Raw genomic sequence first — 14,725 nt, 5'->3', positions numbered from 1 at the left:
AAGTATGTTATAGTGACAAATATTCGGCTATATTATAATTTTTAGAAAAACATAAAGTTATAATTTTATATTACTTAACAAAATAATCAATTATTACTTTTTATATATTAATTCTAACTTTAAATTTTTCCTAAAAATTTCACAATTGCGGTTTAACTTTCTAAGTTGTTTATCAGCTCACCTTACATTCATTTTCTTCAGATATCAGAGTTTCATGCTCGTATTTAAAGTATGAAACCTATAACTGTAACGCGTAATACAATCTAAGAACTTGATGGCAATTGCGGGCGATGATAAGGCTCTAATCGAGAATATAAATGACAATCAGCAAAGTGCTAAAATATCTGCGCTCTTATAGCCCTCATGCCCGTAACTCTTTTTTTTATTTTTAATTGCATAATGTAAAGTTAAATCTTCATTAGTAATAATGTAGTATTTTACCAGTCATTGTATTATTTTACAAGACTAATTGCATTATATATATAAAAAAATAATAGAAAAAAGCATAAAATAGTTCAAAAAGTTTACTCGAAAGTAGACCAAGAAAACATTGTAATTCAGCGTCAATTGCTTTTTTTATTTGGCAAGTTTTTAAGGGTATTCAAATATGTACTACATTTATAACTTTATATGACTGTGAAGGCAAGGGTTGCCGCCTCTGTTTATTCGTTTGCCATTTAATAAATGGGCTCCTCTCTTTAGGAAGCCGCCTTACGAAGGATAAATGATGATTTATAGATATTATTGAGGAGCTTCGTAAAGGGTTGAAGACTGTAAAATTAATTACAGGATTTTGAAAAAAATATCTCCTATTAAAAACGAGACTAAACGACGAAAAGAACCTATAGAAAATTCTTCCAATATAATTAATGATGCTAGTCCTTACTCTACCTTCCAAATACTTAATGAGCCTTGGAAAGAAAAAGTCTTAGAGGAGAGTGAAGGAAATGCCCTTATGATAAAAGGCTTTAAAAAGAATTATAACGAAACTGGTATCATTAACACTAATAATAGTAAAAATAATAATCAGAAAAAAAAAGGAATTAATAGTAGTAGTAATAAATTTAGTGATAATATCTTTGCAAATGGCCTAAATGAAAGTATCAACCTTAATAGTAAAAATATTAGTAACATCTTTAAAAACTCCATTTTTAATGATACTGTTAAAGGCTCAGAGATGCCTGATGGAGAGCACGACGATAGCCCTGAAGTAGTGAAAGGCACTTCGAGCCACCTTTCGGGGCTGCATCTCCTCTTAGGTGAAAAGATTCTGACTGTGGTCCTCTGCGGAAAAAAAGAAGTGGAATTATTTTGTAAAACTTCTGCTAGCCAAAGGCGTTAACAGCATTCCAAATTCTAGGATATACGTTAAGGAATAAAAATATTTACAACAACAGCAGACGTGTAGCGAACCATCCCTAACCTTATGCGTGATGAAGCGCTACCTTATTTCACCTACCAATTACCAGGGTGTAAGCTTTTAAAGTTTGTTCTTCGCGGAATCTACTGCGATCTCAACGTCCAAACCATCGAGAGGGGCTTACGCACGCAAGGCATTCCACTCCTTCGCGGAGCAAGGAGGCACACTGAGGGCACCGACGATGGGAAATGCACGAAGCGACCTTTACCAATGGTGTTATGCATATACCGAGGTGTGATCTACAAAAGCTGTTGGCATCAAAGAAGGTTTTCTATCTTCAGGTTAGGTTTGAAGAGCTCCTAAGGAGTAACCGGCGGACAGCGCAAGTTTCTGCTCTGCAGCCCCCCGATGCGTTAAATGTGGGTAGGGCCACTTAATTACGTAGTGCACAAAAGCCTGAGAAAGACCTGCCCGTTGTGCTAATTGCAGTGAAGCACACACTGCCAATCGTCGTGGCTGCAAACATTACCCGCGTAGACCTATACCATCCACTCAAACTGCTCCCTATTAATGTAACTCTGACAATTCCTTATGCCGCTCACTTGGCCGCAAGGACAACTTCTCAGGCAACCCCTCAACAACTTCAACCAACACTTTCACAACTGCTTTCAGTATTGACGACAAAACCTGTCAACAATGTTAGAGACAGTGAAGGGTCTGGAATCCGTTTGCAATGGTTTTTAGACCCCAAGCGCTTCGTCATATACGTCTTTTGTCTTGGAACGCAGATGGCATCCTTTATAGGAAACAAGAACGGCTGGAATTGATGCAACGCGAAAGAACTGATGCGTTATTAATGAGACGTCTTCCCAGCGTGCCGTACAATCTCCGCAATTTTTCGACGTACCACCATGACCGCCTCGATAGGGGCGGCGGAAGCGCAGCTCTTTTGGTCTTTTGAAACATCCAACACAATGCGATTTCTTTCCCAGCCCTGCAAAGCATTGGGACAGTTCTTAAGCAGCTAGGGGACTATGTCGGTAATTGCAGCTTACAAGCCCCAAGCAGGTCACTTATTACCTCAGATCTTGATGCCCTTTTTAAACGTTGTTCCTCTGTCGTTGTATACGTGACAGAAGCAATAGAGCACGTGTTTAATCAGAGTTTGCTTCATAAAATATGTTATAATCCGAAAACGCTGACCATGGGTCACTAAAATCAATCGTAGGTTAGAACATTCGGGTTCACTTCAGCACAGATATTGCACTTAATTTTCTCCTACTCCTCCTTTGTTTTATATGTTTCTAAAGTTTTTATAATTTCCTTTCTTTAAATATTCCATTTTGTCACGCCACTTAAGAATCATTTTCATACAAGGCTTAGGTAGTTAATAATATTTGTTGTATTGCATTAATATCATTGACAGAGGAGCTCTAATTTCCAACTCCTATAATTTTAGACTAACAGCTTTGACTACACTTTGAGCACAAAGTAAACCGCCTCTTACGAAGTTTTAGGGGAATCAGAAACATATGGAACCTAGCTTTACAGAAATGTTATGCACATTAGAATTCTAAACAACCACTCAAGCTAACTCTAGTGTCGTCGCCTGTTAAAACTAACAAATAAAGTTTATTGTATTATTAAAAATGTGACAACTGACTTTGGAGTTTAGGTTTATTCTCTTCGTCAATTATGGTCAAGTGACAAGTTGAACAAAAAACCTCGTCCCCCTTCCTTACTGGTGTGTGGGCAATTTAAGCTCCGGCCGGCACATTCTTGCGAGGGGCCCGCTTCTCCCGCTTTAGAATTTACTAAACAAAAATTACTGGTGTTATATCCTTACCTCAGTGTGTAAATAGTAATGCTCTATTATTTATTACTTATTTTTCAAACAATAGCCGCTCGTCTTGAAAGCAAGTTACCCACACTTCAGTTCTTTGGGCGTTATTTTATTGGCAACAGTACTGATTAATCCTTTTTTAAACCTAATCTTTTCTCTTGCTTGAATTCTTTTTAATACCACATCTCTTTTGCAGTCTTTCCGTTCACTATCTTGTTGACGTTAACCGCAACTTCACTAAAGAACGTCCCATAGTTGAATACAATTGAATCCGTTATAAGGATACACAAGTTCGACACTAACTGTTGGAAGAGTCCAATGATTTCGGTATTTTCATCCTTTCTCTTACTGTTGTTTTTTGTCTTGGTTTCCTATAGTAGTACAAAGCAAATTAATTTTATTCGCAAGAGCTTGTAACATTTTACTTTTAGCTCTTCTCTAGGTCAATACCTATCCTTTAAAACTGTATTAAACCCTGTTATTTATACAGAGTTATTACTGTATCGACGCCTTTAATTATAACGGACTAATAAGATTCATTCGATATTATACTTAATTAAACCCCTTGCGATTTCCACGCTTACGTTTAACACCTATAGACAGCTTCGATGATGTTATCGCTTATAAATTTCATTTTCATAAGGAGCATCATATTGACCAATCTGCTTTGTATATTAATTTTTATGAAGCGCTAACGCCGGTATTAGTCGTATTATTACAATTACTGTTTGAGCTGTAACTACTTTATATCTTACTTATCCTATAATTTTTCTCCTCTCTTTTTAAGTAGCCCAAAAATTTTCAGCAGTAAACCTGAAAAACTCCAAAAACTAAGTTATCTAAGACTCTAAGATACGAGGATATAATAGCTTATGTTAAGGGACTGGCATGCATACTAACTATATAAGACAAAAGCTTGATCTTAATTATTAGAAGCCTAAATCTATACATATAATATGGTTAATTGGGTTCTTAAGATTATTCTCTTCATATAAAACTCTAAGTATTATTACCGTGTTTCTATTACCAATGCCATTGGGCTTTTACTCCTTTGGTTGATAAATACACTACTAGAGAAGATTAAACGCTAGAAACATAAAATCCATACGTTACCCATAGATATAATGTGGGTATTTTTTCGTGTTAAGGCCACTTGGATCTACTCTTTAAAGAGACACTAAAATAAGCTACAAATTCTACAAAATTTTTTCGACTGTTTACCAACACCCGGTAGTTTAATCTAAACTGTATCGTTAGCAAGACTGTAAGTTCTAATTTATTCAGGCTCTGATAAAAAGCAACACAGAAAAATGTTTAGAGCGGGTCAACATTCACTCCTTAAAATTAATATCTACAATGCTGACCTACAACCCCAGTACAAAAGACCTGTTCAATTATGCTGGCAAACTGAAAAGTATTAATAATGATATTAATTATAATAATAGAAGTTGTCGAAGTTATGTACCCTTATAACTGATTAACTGCACCCAACGGTGATTGTCTTTAGGGGTTGCAATTAATATTAATAGTAATTCTAATGATGTAAGAGAAATAATAATCATAATAGGAATAACATGTCTTTTTTTAGGGTCGCAGTTAATATTAATAGTAATTTTAACGATGTAATAGAAATAAATCATAATAGTAATAACAGCTTATATAATAACTTGGCTAATGTAATAATACTAATGCTAAAATATTAACATATTTAAAACGATATGTAATTTTATAAATTAATTATAGCTTACACTTATTAAAACAACTGCAACAAGTATGTATGTTCTAGATAACCATTAGAGGGTAATTCCTCTTTCTTGCGACTATTCTCCGACCTTTCTACAAGAAAATAAAGATTAAGCATTATTAAGGGCATATATTTTTAACTGTAGCACACCAACTTCATATGAAAGTTATATATTAATTTTTATTATTTTAACATGGTAATTCACTTTATAAAATTCCAAAGTTTTGAATTGATTGATAAGTTGCTCAAGTAATTTACATCTTCTAAAGTTAATAAAATAAGTCAGAGCTCGTTCTTAGCATAAACAGATGGAGATCGTTTCTTTAAAGTGAGAGGTTTTCTGGTATTTTACTGGACGGCCTTAGGTGGCGTTGGGCTTAAAATCTTTTGCTGCCTCTCCCGGTACCACTTTAGGTCTAATGGCGAGAGTTCACCTATATTACTACCGCTTTTTACCAATTTTTTGTCAGCCGTTGGGAAGCCTACACTCGCTATGTCGCTCTAAGTTTTATTCTTAAGAGAACTAAAAAAATCAACATATAATGTAATCTTTGAGTCTCCCAAACATTTTCCGATATATGATTAGTTGTTATCAAATATTGTAGCAAGTAATTTAAACCGTTGTGCATCGTCAAACTCTATTTTTAAATAATTTGTTGTAAACCCAACATGAATTTAAGCAATTTGAATCTGTTACAACTGTCACCCAATACAAGGCCGCTCAGTACTTCCATGGAGGCTTCTTCCTCAAAGGAGGGACCGTAAGGGACTAACCTCCATACTCACCGCAGTTTCCTAGCAAAGAAAAGTCGGATGGTTTGAACTTGTGACAAGACCATAAGTTTTTAACAACATTCTTTTAAACCCCAGTAAAACCTTTGGTATAAATAAGAGCCTTAAATTTATTAATACTTCTTGATCACTTTAAACTTGGAAAACCCACTTGCAAAAAACTCATTTCTTTTAATACTTAGGCGGTAACCCAAGTATAATTTTTGGTATGATAGTCGAATTCCTGATTGATAGCTTGCAGCCATTACTCCTTACTTTAGGACTTGTAAATACGCTCTAGGTGAGCACATGAAGAGTTATGATTACAAAGTATTGATACCCTCTAACTTACATACTTGTTTCCGTTATAGTGGGCAACAATGACTTCAACCGTTTACCTTTCATTTAGCATTGAACTTTTATCATCTCCTTTTTACTGTTATAGTTATAAAAGTTTAAGTAGGGTCATTTAACTTTAAGCTGTTCGCTTTTAAACGTATCCATCTCTTTTTTGACGTTTAAGGTCTGCTTGAGAGGTAGGTGCATTATGTGAATCGCTACTGCCTTATTTACTAACAGTATCATAAATTATAATTACAAATGAGATATACTCCAGCTGTAGAGAACTTCAACTGATGTAAAACATAAACTTCGAAACTATGTCGACTTGTGTCAGAAATACCGAAGTAGCCTATTTGGCCGGGTTTCTTTGTTATAGTACTAAGTTTTAAAACAAATAAAAAAAATTTCTTCTAGCCAGAATTCTGTTGGTTCAGTTTATTAAGATATCGAAGAGGACCTAATATTTTTTAGGGCTTCGCCTCACAGCGACTTTCTGTAGACCAGGATCAACAAGCAGAAGGGTGGGAACCCTCTCTTGTTAAACTTCCAGACAAAACTAGAATTCATTTGGAATTTCAAGTGCCAGACCTTGCTGGAGTAATAACATATTTATAAAATTTAATGTTATACATAGAGCTTCACTTCTAACTTTCGTAAGATACCATGACATGTAGGCACTATACACACAATTTTAGTATTTCATAGTTACTTAAGGCCGGTCTAAAAGGCTCAACGATGTAAAACTGTATGGACCCGAATATGCTGGCTGCTTGATGTTTAGCCTTTTCTAATTATTTTGGAAAGTTATACTTGTCTACTTGATAATTTTCGCAAGTAATATTGTAAGGGCGGCTCTCTGTTACATTAAATTCCTACAGATTTCTTTGTCTTGTGCAAAATAATTTTTTCAGGCACTTACCCGGTTTTCGAAGTCAAGTTTTAAGTATTTTTCAAATATGGAAAAAATAAAGTGCTACCAATGCTATTTAATTCACTCTATAAGTTGATGTAGACCATTGTCAAACCAATCTGCATATTATTTTGAAAAATTTTTTTAATCGCAGACAATATAGCACGGAAGGAAAGAAATAAGAATTATAAGGTTTATTTTCCAACCCCCTATAAGATTCATTTAACAAAGGTCAGCATATTTAAAATTGGGTGCAAGCATATCCTTTAAAAATATATTACATTTAGAACAGTTACACTTACGGAGGATTTTCTACACGTCCTGCGGTCTTCCTGTTTCTTTTAAACAGAAGATACGCATACCCTTATCACTGTATCATCTGTGGATATATCTTCCTATTTACTTAGTACGCTGGCGACAGTCGATTGTAAAAAAGATTTAAACTATGGCTCATTTACCAATGACATTGCTTTATTCTGCTGAAAATCCTTTTAAAAGCAGTTTATTGGCATCAGGTATTATTTTACTAGAGAGATTGCTGAATTATGTGCTCTGTATTTATGTGCTTTGAAACTAATTCTTTTTAAAATTAAATGGTCGTTTCAGGGCTTGAAGCATTTGCTCGCGCTTCCTTGGTAGAACTACGACTACAACATTCTAGGCTATTATTCCTGTCATAATTATAATTTAGGGAATAAACGATCTTCAGTTGTGTAGAGTGGAACAGAGGAAGTTGCTATGAAACGTAGGGGCAAGTTGTAAACTACAGAATTCCTTTTTAGAAATAAGTTATAGAATGAGTTCTCCTAAAGTTTAACTAGTTAGTCTCAAATACACCGAAGTCAACAATTCTAAATATTTTAGCTAAGATACTACCAGTTCGCGACTCATATTTAATAACAACCTTTTAACTAATTAGACCTTGACTATATTGCTTGAGATTCTTAATAAATTTTAGTCATTCCCAATGCAGGGTCGGCTGAACATACGGACTTATAGTGCTTCTTTACAATCAAACAAGCATAAGTACCCTTAATAATACGATATAAATATTAAAAAAAAAAGTTGTATAGTCATAATTATTTTGCTCAAGTCACATATTTATAGAGTTTAATCTTATCAACAGTACTTAATGAGGTTCAGTGACTTCATTGAAGCGCCATCTAATAAAAAATTGTCATGAGTGTTAAAACGTGAAGTACAAACCGAAAACGCTGTAATTACTTATTACACACAAGGTCTTCTGCTGTTAACTATAAGTGAAAAAAATTAATTGAAATAAACTTTATTTTTATTGCAGAAAACCAGTTAAAAAATTTGTAAAAGAAAATAAACTTACATAGGTTGGTGCAAGACTTAAACAAATAAGTTTAGTACTTTAAAAAAAAATTTAATGGGCTACTGGCTAAATTAATAATAAACTTGTTCTTCTTCACTCATAGTTGCAGATTGAAAAAAGCTAGTGTTCTTTTTACTCAACCACTTCAATGTTATAAGCCCTAACCTATTTGCGTGCGTTTTGTTAGTAAAAAAATGATTAGCATCTTCAATGATTTCTAAAGTATGACAGCGAATCTCTTTATGAAATTTATGGGCATCCAGGACCTATTACAATGCACATTAGCTAACAGTTAACAAACCTTGAAGTATATAATAGAAGGACATTATACAATAAAAAATAGACTTAACGGGGACAGTGTTATCTTTAGAACCATGTATAGTTAGCACTTGGCAGTTTATTTTTCTAAAAAAAATAGAGGGAGATTTAAAGTTATAATAAAAATTCGATATTAGGTCATAAACCTCAATTCCTCTTGCATAAAATGGATGTTTTGTTCCCTGTCCAAAAGATCTTGTTTGGTAATAAGGTAGTTGCAACCTACAATTGTGATGAGGCTAAAACTAATAAGTATACTGAAAAATTACCTCTGGAACCCCATAAAAAGGAGCCGTTAGCTTTAAAGTTTTTTAAGTCAGTTCTTATACAAAACCTTATAAGGATATTAACCAATTAACTCACTAATTTGTTGCTGACTAAATCTCTGATGGGGCGTCTTCGTAAAGTCAAAACGACCGGCAATGTTAATAATCTATTTATTTAAAAATTTAACCGAAATTTGGGCAAAGTGGGAGTGCATAAAGTACGAGAGGAAGGGGCTCTATGTTTTCTTCAGTACACTTCAGAGCATAGCGAAGGACAGAAGCGACACCCTTAGAATGGCCGATCAGACAGAAGACGGTAAATCCTCCAGCTTTTTTAAAATTACTACCACAAGTATTATCAATATTATCCTTTAATAGCTTGTTAATAACACATTGTAAGTCAAGATAATCCTCAGCATAGGAGCCATACCTTCGAAGACCTATATAACTATTTAATAGAATTCTCATCAAAAGCTGCTAAGCATGAAGTACACCTTCACTGTCCCCGTGACCACGTAAATCAAATCTTAAAGAAGGGTAAGGAAGAATGTTAGCCAGTTCAGTAAATATATTATTATCTTTTGAAGAACAAAGACCGTGGACCATAATAATTATCTACCAAGATTTTACAATATTTTTAATTAATATAAAATAATCTTGTTAAATACAAGTTACCTTATTTCTTAGTTTTAAAGGACATAAAGGAGAAGGCCCCTTGAAAATGCCCCGTAGGACATTACCTTAAAAATGCCATTCTCAAAGCCTTTAAATATGGTAAATAACGCAAGTATGAACACCTTTTTCGTTCACACCTTCAAAGCCTCTTTCCATTTCTAGCTATAAGTGCCGAAGGGCGTAAAACTTTTTAAATTTTTTTTAATTTGAGAATTTAGTAAAACAAAGGCTCTCTAAAAAATCCACGAAGTCTCGAGAAATATTTAAGTGGTTAAAAATAAAATTTTTAATATTAAGCATATATATGCCTAAGGGTGAAAAGAAGGTAGAGTAATGAACCCGTTATATCGATTTGATTTCACCGGGCCAAAGGTTTTAATAAGAGAATTGTCGATGACTTTGGCAAGTAATATTTTATACTGCTGTCGAACCACGCGCATGGACATAATTATTCGGTTTGTATAAATAAGCTGAAGTAAAAATGCGGCTGAGCGAAGTGGGATTCGAACCCACGCCTTTTAACAAGACTGGAGCCTGATTCCAGCGCCTTAGACCACTCGGCCATTCGCCCTCCCAGATGGTCTACCCCTTAAATTTACTTATGTCTAGTAGAAAAGCACCGTCACACCAATCCTCAGAAGTCAACCTCGCCAGGAGCGTGGCCCGTATCACGGTAAATGAGACCAAGCAAGAATACTATGTGCTCTCCACTTATAATATCGGGTATGGGAACCGTATTTCGGAAATAAGTATGCATCTACTAAAATGTAGCTCAAAATATTTAGGCTTTGAATAGTAGTATCGGTCACCAGGAAAAGTTATATATAAAAATATGAAGGCCATTTACATAGTCAGAACTCGATAATTAAATAGATGGCTCTTTGCCCCCTAATGCGCAGGAGCCCAACTTTTAGGCATGACGGGGAGTCTAGGTTTTCATCGTTTTCAGGTTGTGGTTTTAAGCCTTGGTTTTAAATGTAATAATATTGTTGAGATGGTTACTTGACCAAATTTTACAATCATATGTTTTAAAAAATTCTTAAAAATATAATCGTGTTGCAGAAGCATGAAAATACTTTTATAAAGATTTTCTTTAAGTTGAATGGAAAAAGTAAATACAGAAAAACTGAAGTATTATATTTAGAAAATTATGTTAAACTTTCACCTCAATCCCAGTATGCATTTCTGCAACAAAAGAATTAACAAGTTTGAATAATATTTAGAATTATAAATAAACAGGTGGAAAGTTCTAATAGTTACAGCAGCTAAATTTGGTATTTTTTTTATAGTCAAAAAATGTCAAGCACTTTTAAACTGTGTATTTTAAAAGAAAAAATGAATAATGGACCAGAAAAAAATATTATTAACAGTTCCAATAGTAACAAAAATTATAGTAAATAATTCGCTTTCATTTTAATAATATAGAACAAGCAAAATCAGAATTTTTTCTTTTTTAAAATTAAGGAATCCAAGAATATTTATGGGTTTTACTAAAAAAAAGTCAAGTTTTGATGAGATGGGACCTGACCATTATAAAAAACCAAAGTTACTTTTTCCAATTAAAAAATAATGATGAAACCAAAACTCTCTAAAGGTAATAGGCATCGATGACTAAATCAAAAAATTAAAAGTAATATAGTAGAAATAAAAAGGTAAATTAATAGTGAGTTCCGGGCTCAATATAATATATACTATGAAATAGCACTATAAAACATAACTAAGTCTTAAAACCAGATTGGAACTAAGGCGCAATTAGGTTGAATTTACGCATAAGAAGATAAGATGATCGGACCCTTTAAGAGGAAGCCTTAAGTATCTGTTTGCATAGGGCTCCATTATGATCCGAGCAAATAAGGTAAGCTGGGGGCACTAACTGACTTGTAGCATTAATGTGTCATTCTCTTTTCTAGCTACCCTTTTTGATAAAAAAGCTAATATTTTTGTCCCTATTTATCACATAGCTATTAACAAGCCTTAATAACATGTGAAACATTAATATTCTGTCTAAACGCTACTACAGGCAAATATTGGCAAGGCCTAATAAAAGGTATCGTAATAGTTCTAGAAGATCTATAGTTTGTACCTAAATTGGAGGCACAAGAACTTACACCGACCAGGTTGATTCATAGTAAACTTTCCCCTAGTGGAAGGATTTTGGTTTTTGTTATATTTATAATAAATCGCCGTCGTAATTTTGTTATTTACTGCTCTATTTTGCTCTCAGTTGTGCTTTATTTTTTTTTTATATTTCAGGTTTACTTATACTCTTTCTATACATATTTTTTTTTGCTTATTTTTTTTTTGTAGTCTTGAGTTTGCCTTATTTATAGTTATTTTAAAAGTTAAGTTTCCATCATCTAATTTCGGTTAGTCTTGCATTTTTTATCTCAAAGAAAGTTGTAATCCCTTAATTTATATAAGTATTACATTTTAGTATTGGTCATAAAAGGAGTAGGAAGAACAGAAAAGAAAGAGCCCCCTTGCCATCTTTATTTTGGCTTGTGCACACAATTTTTACTACGCGTAAATATAGATTTGGACAATTTAATGCAAAATATGTTTCTATAAATGGACATATTCCTGTTTATTTATGGGGTAAAAGAATGTAAACAAATGCCGGATAATCTTATTGAATGTATTATATAAAGCAAATACTGACTTCTCGAATAAAACATTTTCTACTCTTTTTCTTCGTGTTTCTTTCTTACTTTGTTTTTTTATCTTATTTGCGCTCGTGTGGATACATTATATTTATATATACTCCTCTATATTTTAACACTACGGATCTATAAAATATCACTATACATTTTTGTGTTTTATCCAAATTTAATCATATATACCTTTATTCCTTGTTTTGTTATAAAATGTAAACTTTTACTTCTAAATTTTTTATTTTTATTTTTCAAATTTTTTTAAACTATTTTTCTTACTACTCTGGCACTATGAAACTACAACCTCAAATAACTCAGCCTTACATAATCGACCTTACACCAAAAAACGCACAACTTTAACGTCTATCTTGGGGCTCCGGCCGCACTTATGAATAGGTAATAAGCGGTCAGACAACATGTTACTTTATCTATTTAACTCTGACATCTATACAGTCTTTTTTCGGGTCAGAGGGTTTTAGCAGAGATGACTGTCCCATAGGAGAAGGAAAGGAAACAACCACCGATTATTACGTTAACAAGCAGACTCCGCAAAAGACACGTTAGCAGTGTTCTCGTCAGTGGCGGTATTCAACAATTTTTTCGCAACAATAAATCCTTTTCATTATTTTAAGTAATAAATATAAATAAACCAATCTAAGGGCTTAACCAAATAGCATTAATATTGATAAATATACTTCTGAAAATACTCCACATTTAATTTACTTTTCCTCTCTAGACAAATTTAGAAAAGCTACTAAATTACCAATAGAAAACAAGTTTGAATACTTCACTTAATTGCTTAAAGAAAACACTAATATTGGTTTTAAGAGGCTCATGTTGTGAAATTAATAAGTAAAAATGGAGAAATCTTTGTAGTAGGAAGTTTCTATCTTTTTAAAAATAATTAGGATGTGGAATTTATAAGATTATAAGCGACAATGACTAAATCCCCTTCACCTTCAAAGATTTGGGGTTTTCTTTTACATACTAAAGCCGCAAATCTATTAAACTATCCGACAATATTAGATAAATCTTGTGAGACCAAGTACATTGCTTTAAGCAAGGTTATGCCAAATATAAGGCCTTAAAAATATACTCTGGAAAAATTTCCCAGGTATGGATTAAAAGTATAAGATATAGTAAAAGGTGAAGCATCGAGTAAGAGGGTAAGAAGTTAGAATAGCTTATCACTATATTAAGGAAGAACTATAAAGAGAAAAAATTTATATTGAATATATATCCTTAAATTAAATCTGGCAGACATATTTACAAAGCCACTTTCAATTCAGAAACATAGTTTGTCGATAACTGCTTTGTTAAAAACTAATATATGGTTGAAGTTATAACAACCTAAAGGCTACCATAACTTCAAAATATGAAGTGAGAATATTCTCGAACATTTTAACCCCGAAATATTTATAAATTCTATGTATAAATGCGATACTAACCTAAAATCAAATTAACCCCTATCCTATATTTCTTTGTTTCATTCTATTACAATCATGGTTATCTAACCAATACCTCATGAAAATCAGGCTTTATGGCCTTTGAGCCGGTTTTTTGGACTTGGCTAAAAAGAATCCCTTTTCGAAGGTCTTGCTGTAGTCATAAGACATTTCAACCTCCCTACATAGTCAATATAATAAGGCAGTCGCAAATTTTTATATGACGGGTTCAGATTTTTAAAGAATAACCTTGTAAGTGCCCAATGTACAATGAGAAACATTCTTTTTATATCTAACTAAACATCTGAACTATTATAAGACGCGCACTTTAGCGAAAAATTAACAAAGTTGTTTTTTAACAGAATCGGAGCTTTGGCAAATATTCGAAGTCAACGAAAAGCTCCAGCTAGAATATGACGTATTAACTGAGCTCTAAAGTGTTTAAATTCTTTACATATTTGAACTCTAACAAAAACAGAATAAAAAATTTTAAAATTATTCAGCACTCTAACTATTTCGTCAAGGTTGCCTGCCTGTTAACTGTGGACCCTGTAAAGTATTAACGAATTAAATGCACTCGACTTAGGGCGCTTTCTTCAAAAATTGCAGTTAATGTTAATAATGCCAAAAATAAACCCTTTTTTTCACGTGTATTTAATTTTTCGTTTTTAAAGCAATAAAACAGCTAAAAAGAATAAATAGTAAGTTAACACGTAATAAAAAAATTAAAAAAAAAACGTAATTTACAAATTTGGATTTCCCGAAGTGACCTTTCTTTTTTTTACAATAAAAATATAGGATAAAAACATAATTTGTTATAATGAAGTTTTTTAATATAAAATATACAGTTTACAAAAAGGACTTTAGAGCACCTTTAATTAAAGTAAGTATAAAACATAATTTATTGTTATAAAAAGTGGTCAAGGCTGCAAGTTATCTCTTTTTCTAGCAATATAAGTAAAAACGCCCTTCATAAACAAAAACCATCCTATAAGGGTTAATAATAATAACATAAACCACTCTGCTATACTGTAGTATTTAAGTCTCTCAGAAAAAAAGTG

The 14,725-nt window shown here is 32.9% G+C and overlaps 1 protein-coding gene, 2 long non-coding RNA genes and 1 other non-coding gene across 4 annotated transcripts; 2 read left to right on the top strand and 2 right to left on the bottom strand.

Moving 5' to 3' along the window:
* The first annotated feature begins 2,818 nt into the window (after positions 1-2,818).
* Positions 2,819-3,524, top strand: LOC135145718 (uncharacterized). The gene is made up of 3 exons (XR_010283544.1): positions 2,819-3,191; positions 3,262-3,324; positions 3,400-3,524. It is a non-coding gene; the product is annotated as an uncharacterized LOC135145718 (long non-coding RNA).
* A 3,595-nt stretch (positions 3,525-7,119) lies between these two features.
* On the top strand, positions 7,120-7,979 carry LOC135145731 (uncharacterized). The gene is made up of 4 exons (XR_010283545.1): positions 7,120-7,201; positions 7,258-7,485; positions 7,577-7,605; positions 7,662-7,979. It is a non-coding gene; the product is annotated as an uncharacterized LOC135145731 (long non-coding RNA).
* Positions 7,980-8,345: 366 nt separating this feature from the next.
* LOC135145729 (uncharacterized) lies at positions 8,346-9,775 on the bottom strand. Its single transcript, XM_064077874.1, has 9 exons — positions 9,691-9,775; positions 9,569-9,633; positions 9,388-9,508; positions 9,116-9,333; positions 8,979-9,060; positions 8,897-8,926; positions 8,774-8,849; positions 8,660-8,714; positions 8,346-8,575 (listed from the first exon to the last, which is right to left on the bottom strand). The coding sequence occupies exons 1-9, from the start codon at positions 9,722-9,724 to the stop codon at positions 8,381-8,383; spliced, it is 876 nt and encodes a 291-aa protein (XP_063933944.1). The 5' UTR covers positions 9,725-9,775; the 3' UTR covers positions 8,346-8,380.
* A 281-nt stretch (positions 9,776-10,056) lies between these two features.
* On the bottom strand, positions 10,057-10,139 carry Trnal-cag (transfer RNA leucine (anticodon CAG)). Its single transcript has one exon. It is a non-coding gene; the product is annotated as a tRNA-Leu (tRNA).
* Between the last annotated feature and the right edge of the window lie 4,586 nt (positions 10,140-14,725).

Source organism: Zophobas morio, unplaced genomic scaffold, assembly GCF_036711695.1.
Source record: "Zophobas morio isolate AGI-343-1 ecotype UQ-CSIRO unplaced genomic scaffold, CSIRO_AGI_Zmor_V1 ptg000178l, whole genome shotgun sequence".
Lineage (NCBI taxonomy): Eukaryota > Metazoa > Arthropoda > Insecta > Coleoptera > Tenebrionidae > Zophobas > Zophobas morio.
Note: the sequence above shows the minus strand (reverse complement) of the source record. Positions and strands in the feature narration are given on the sequence as shown.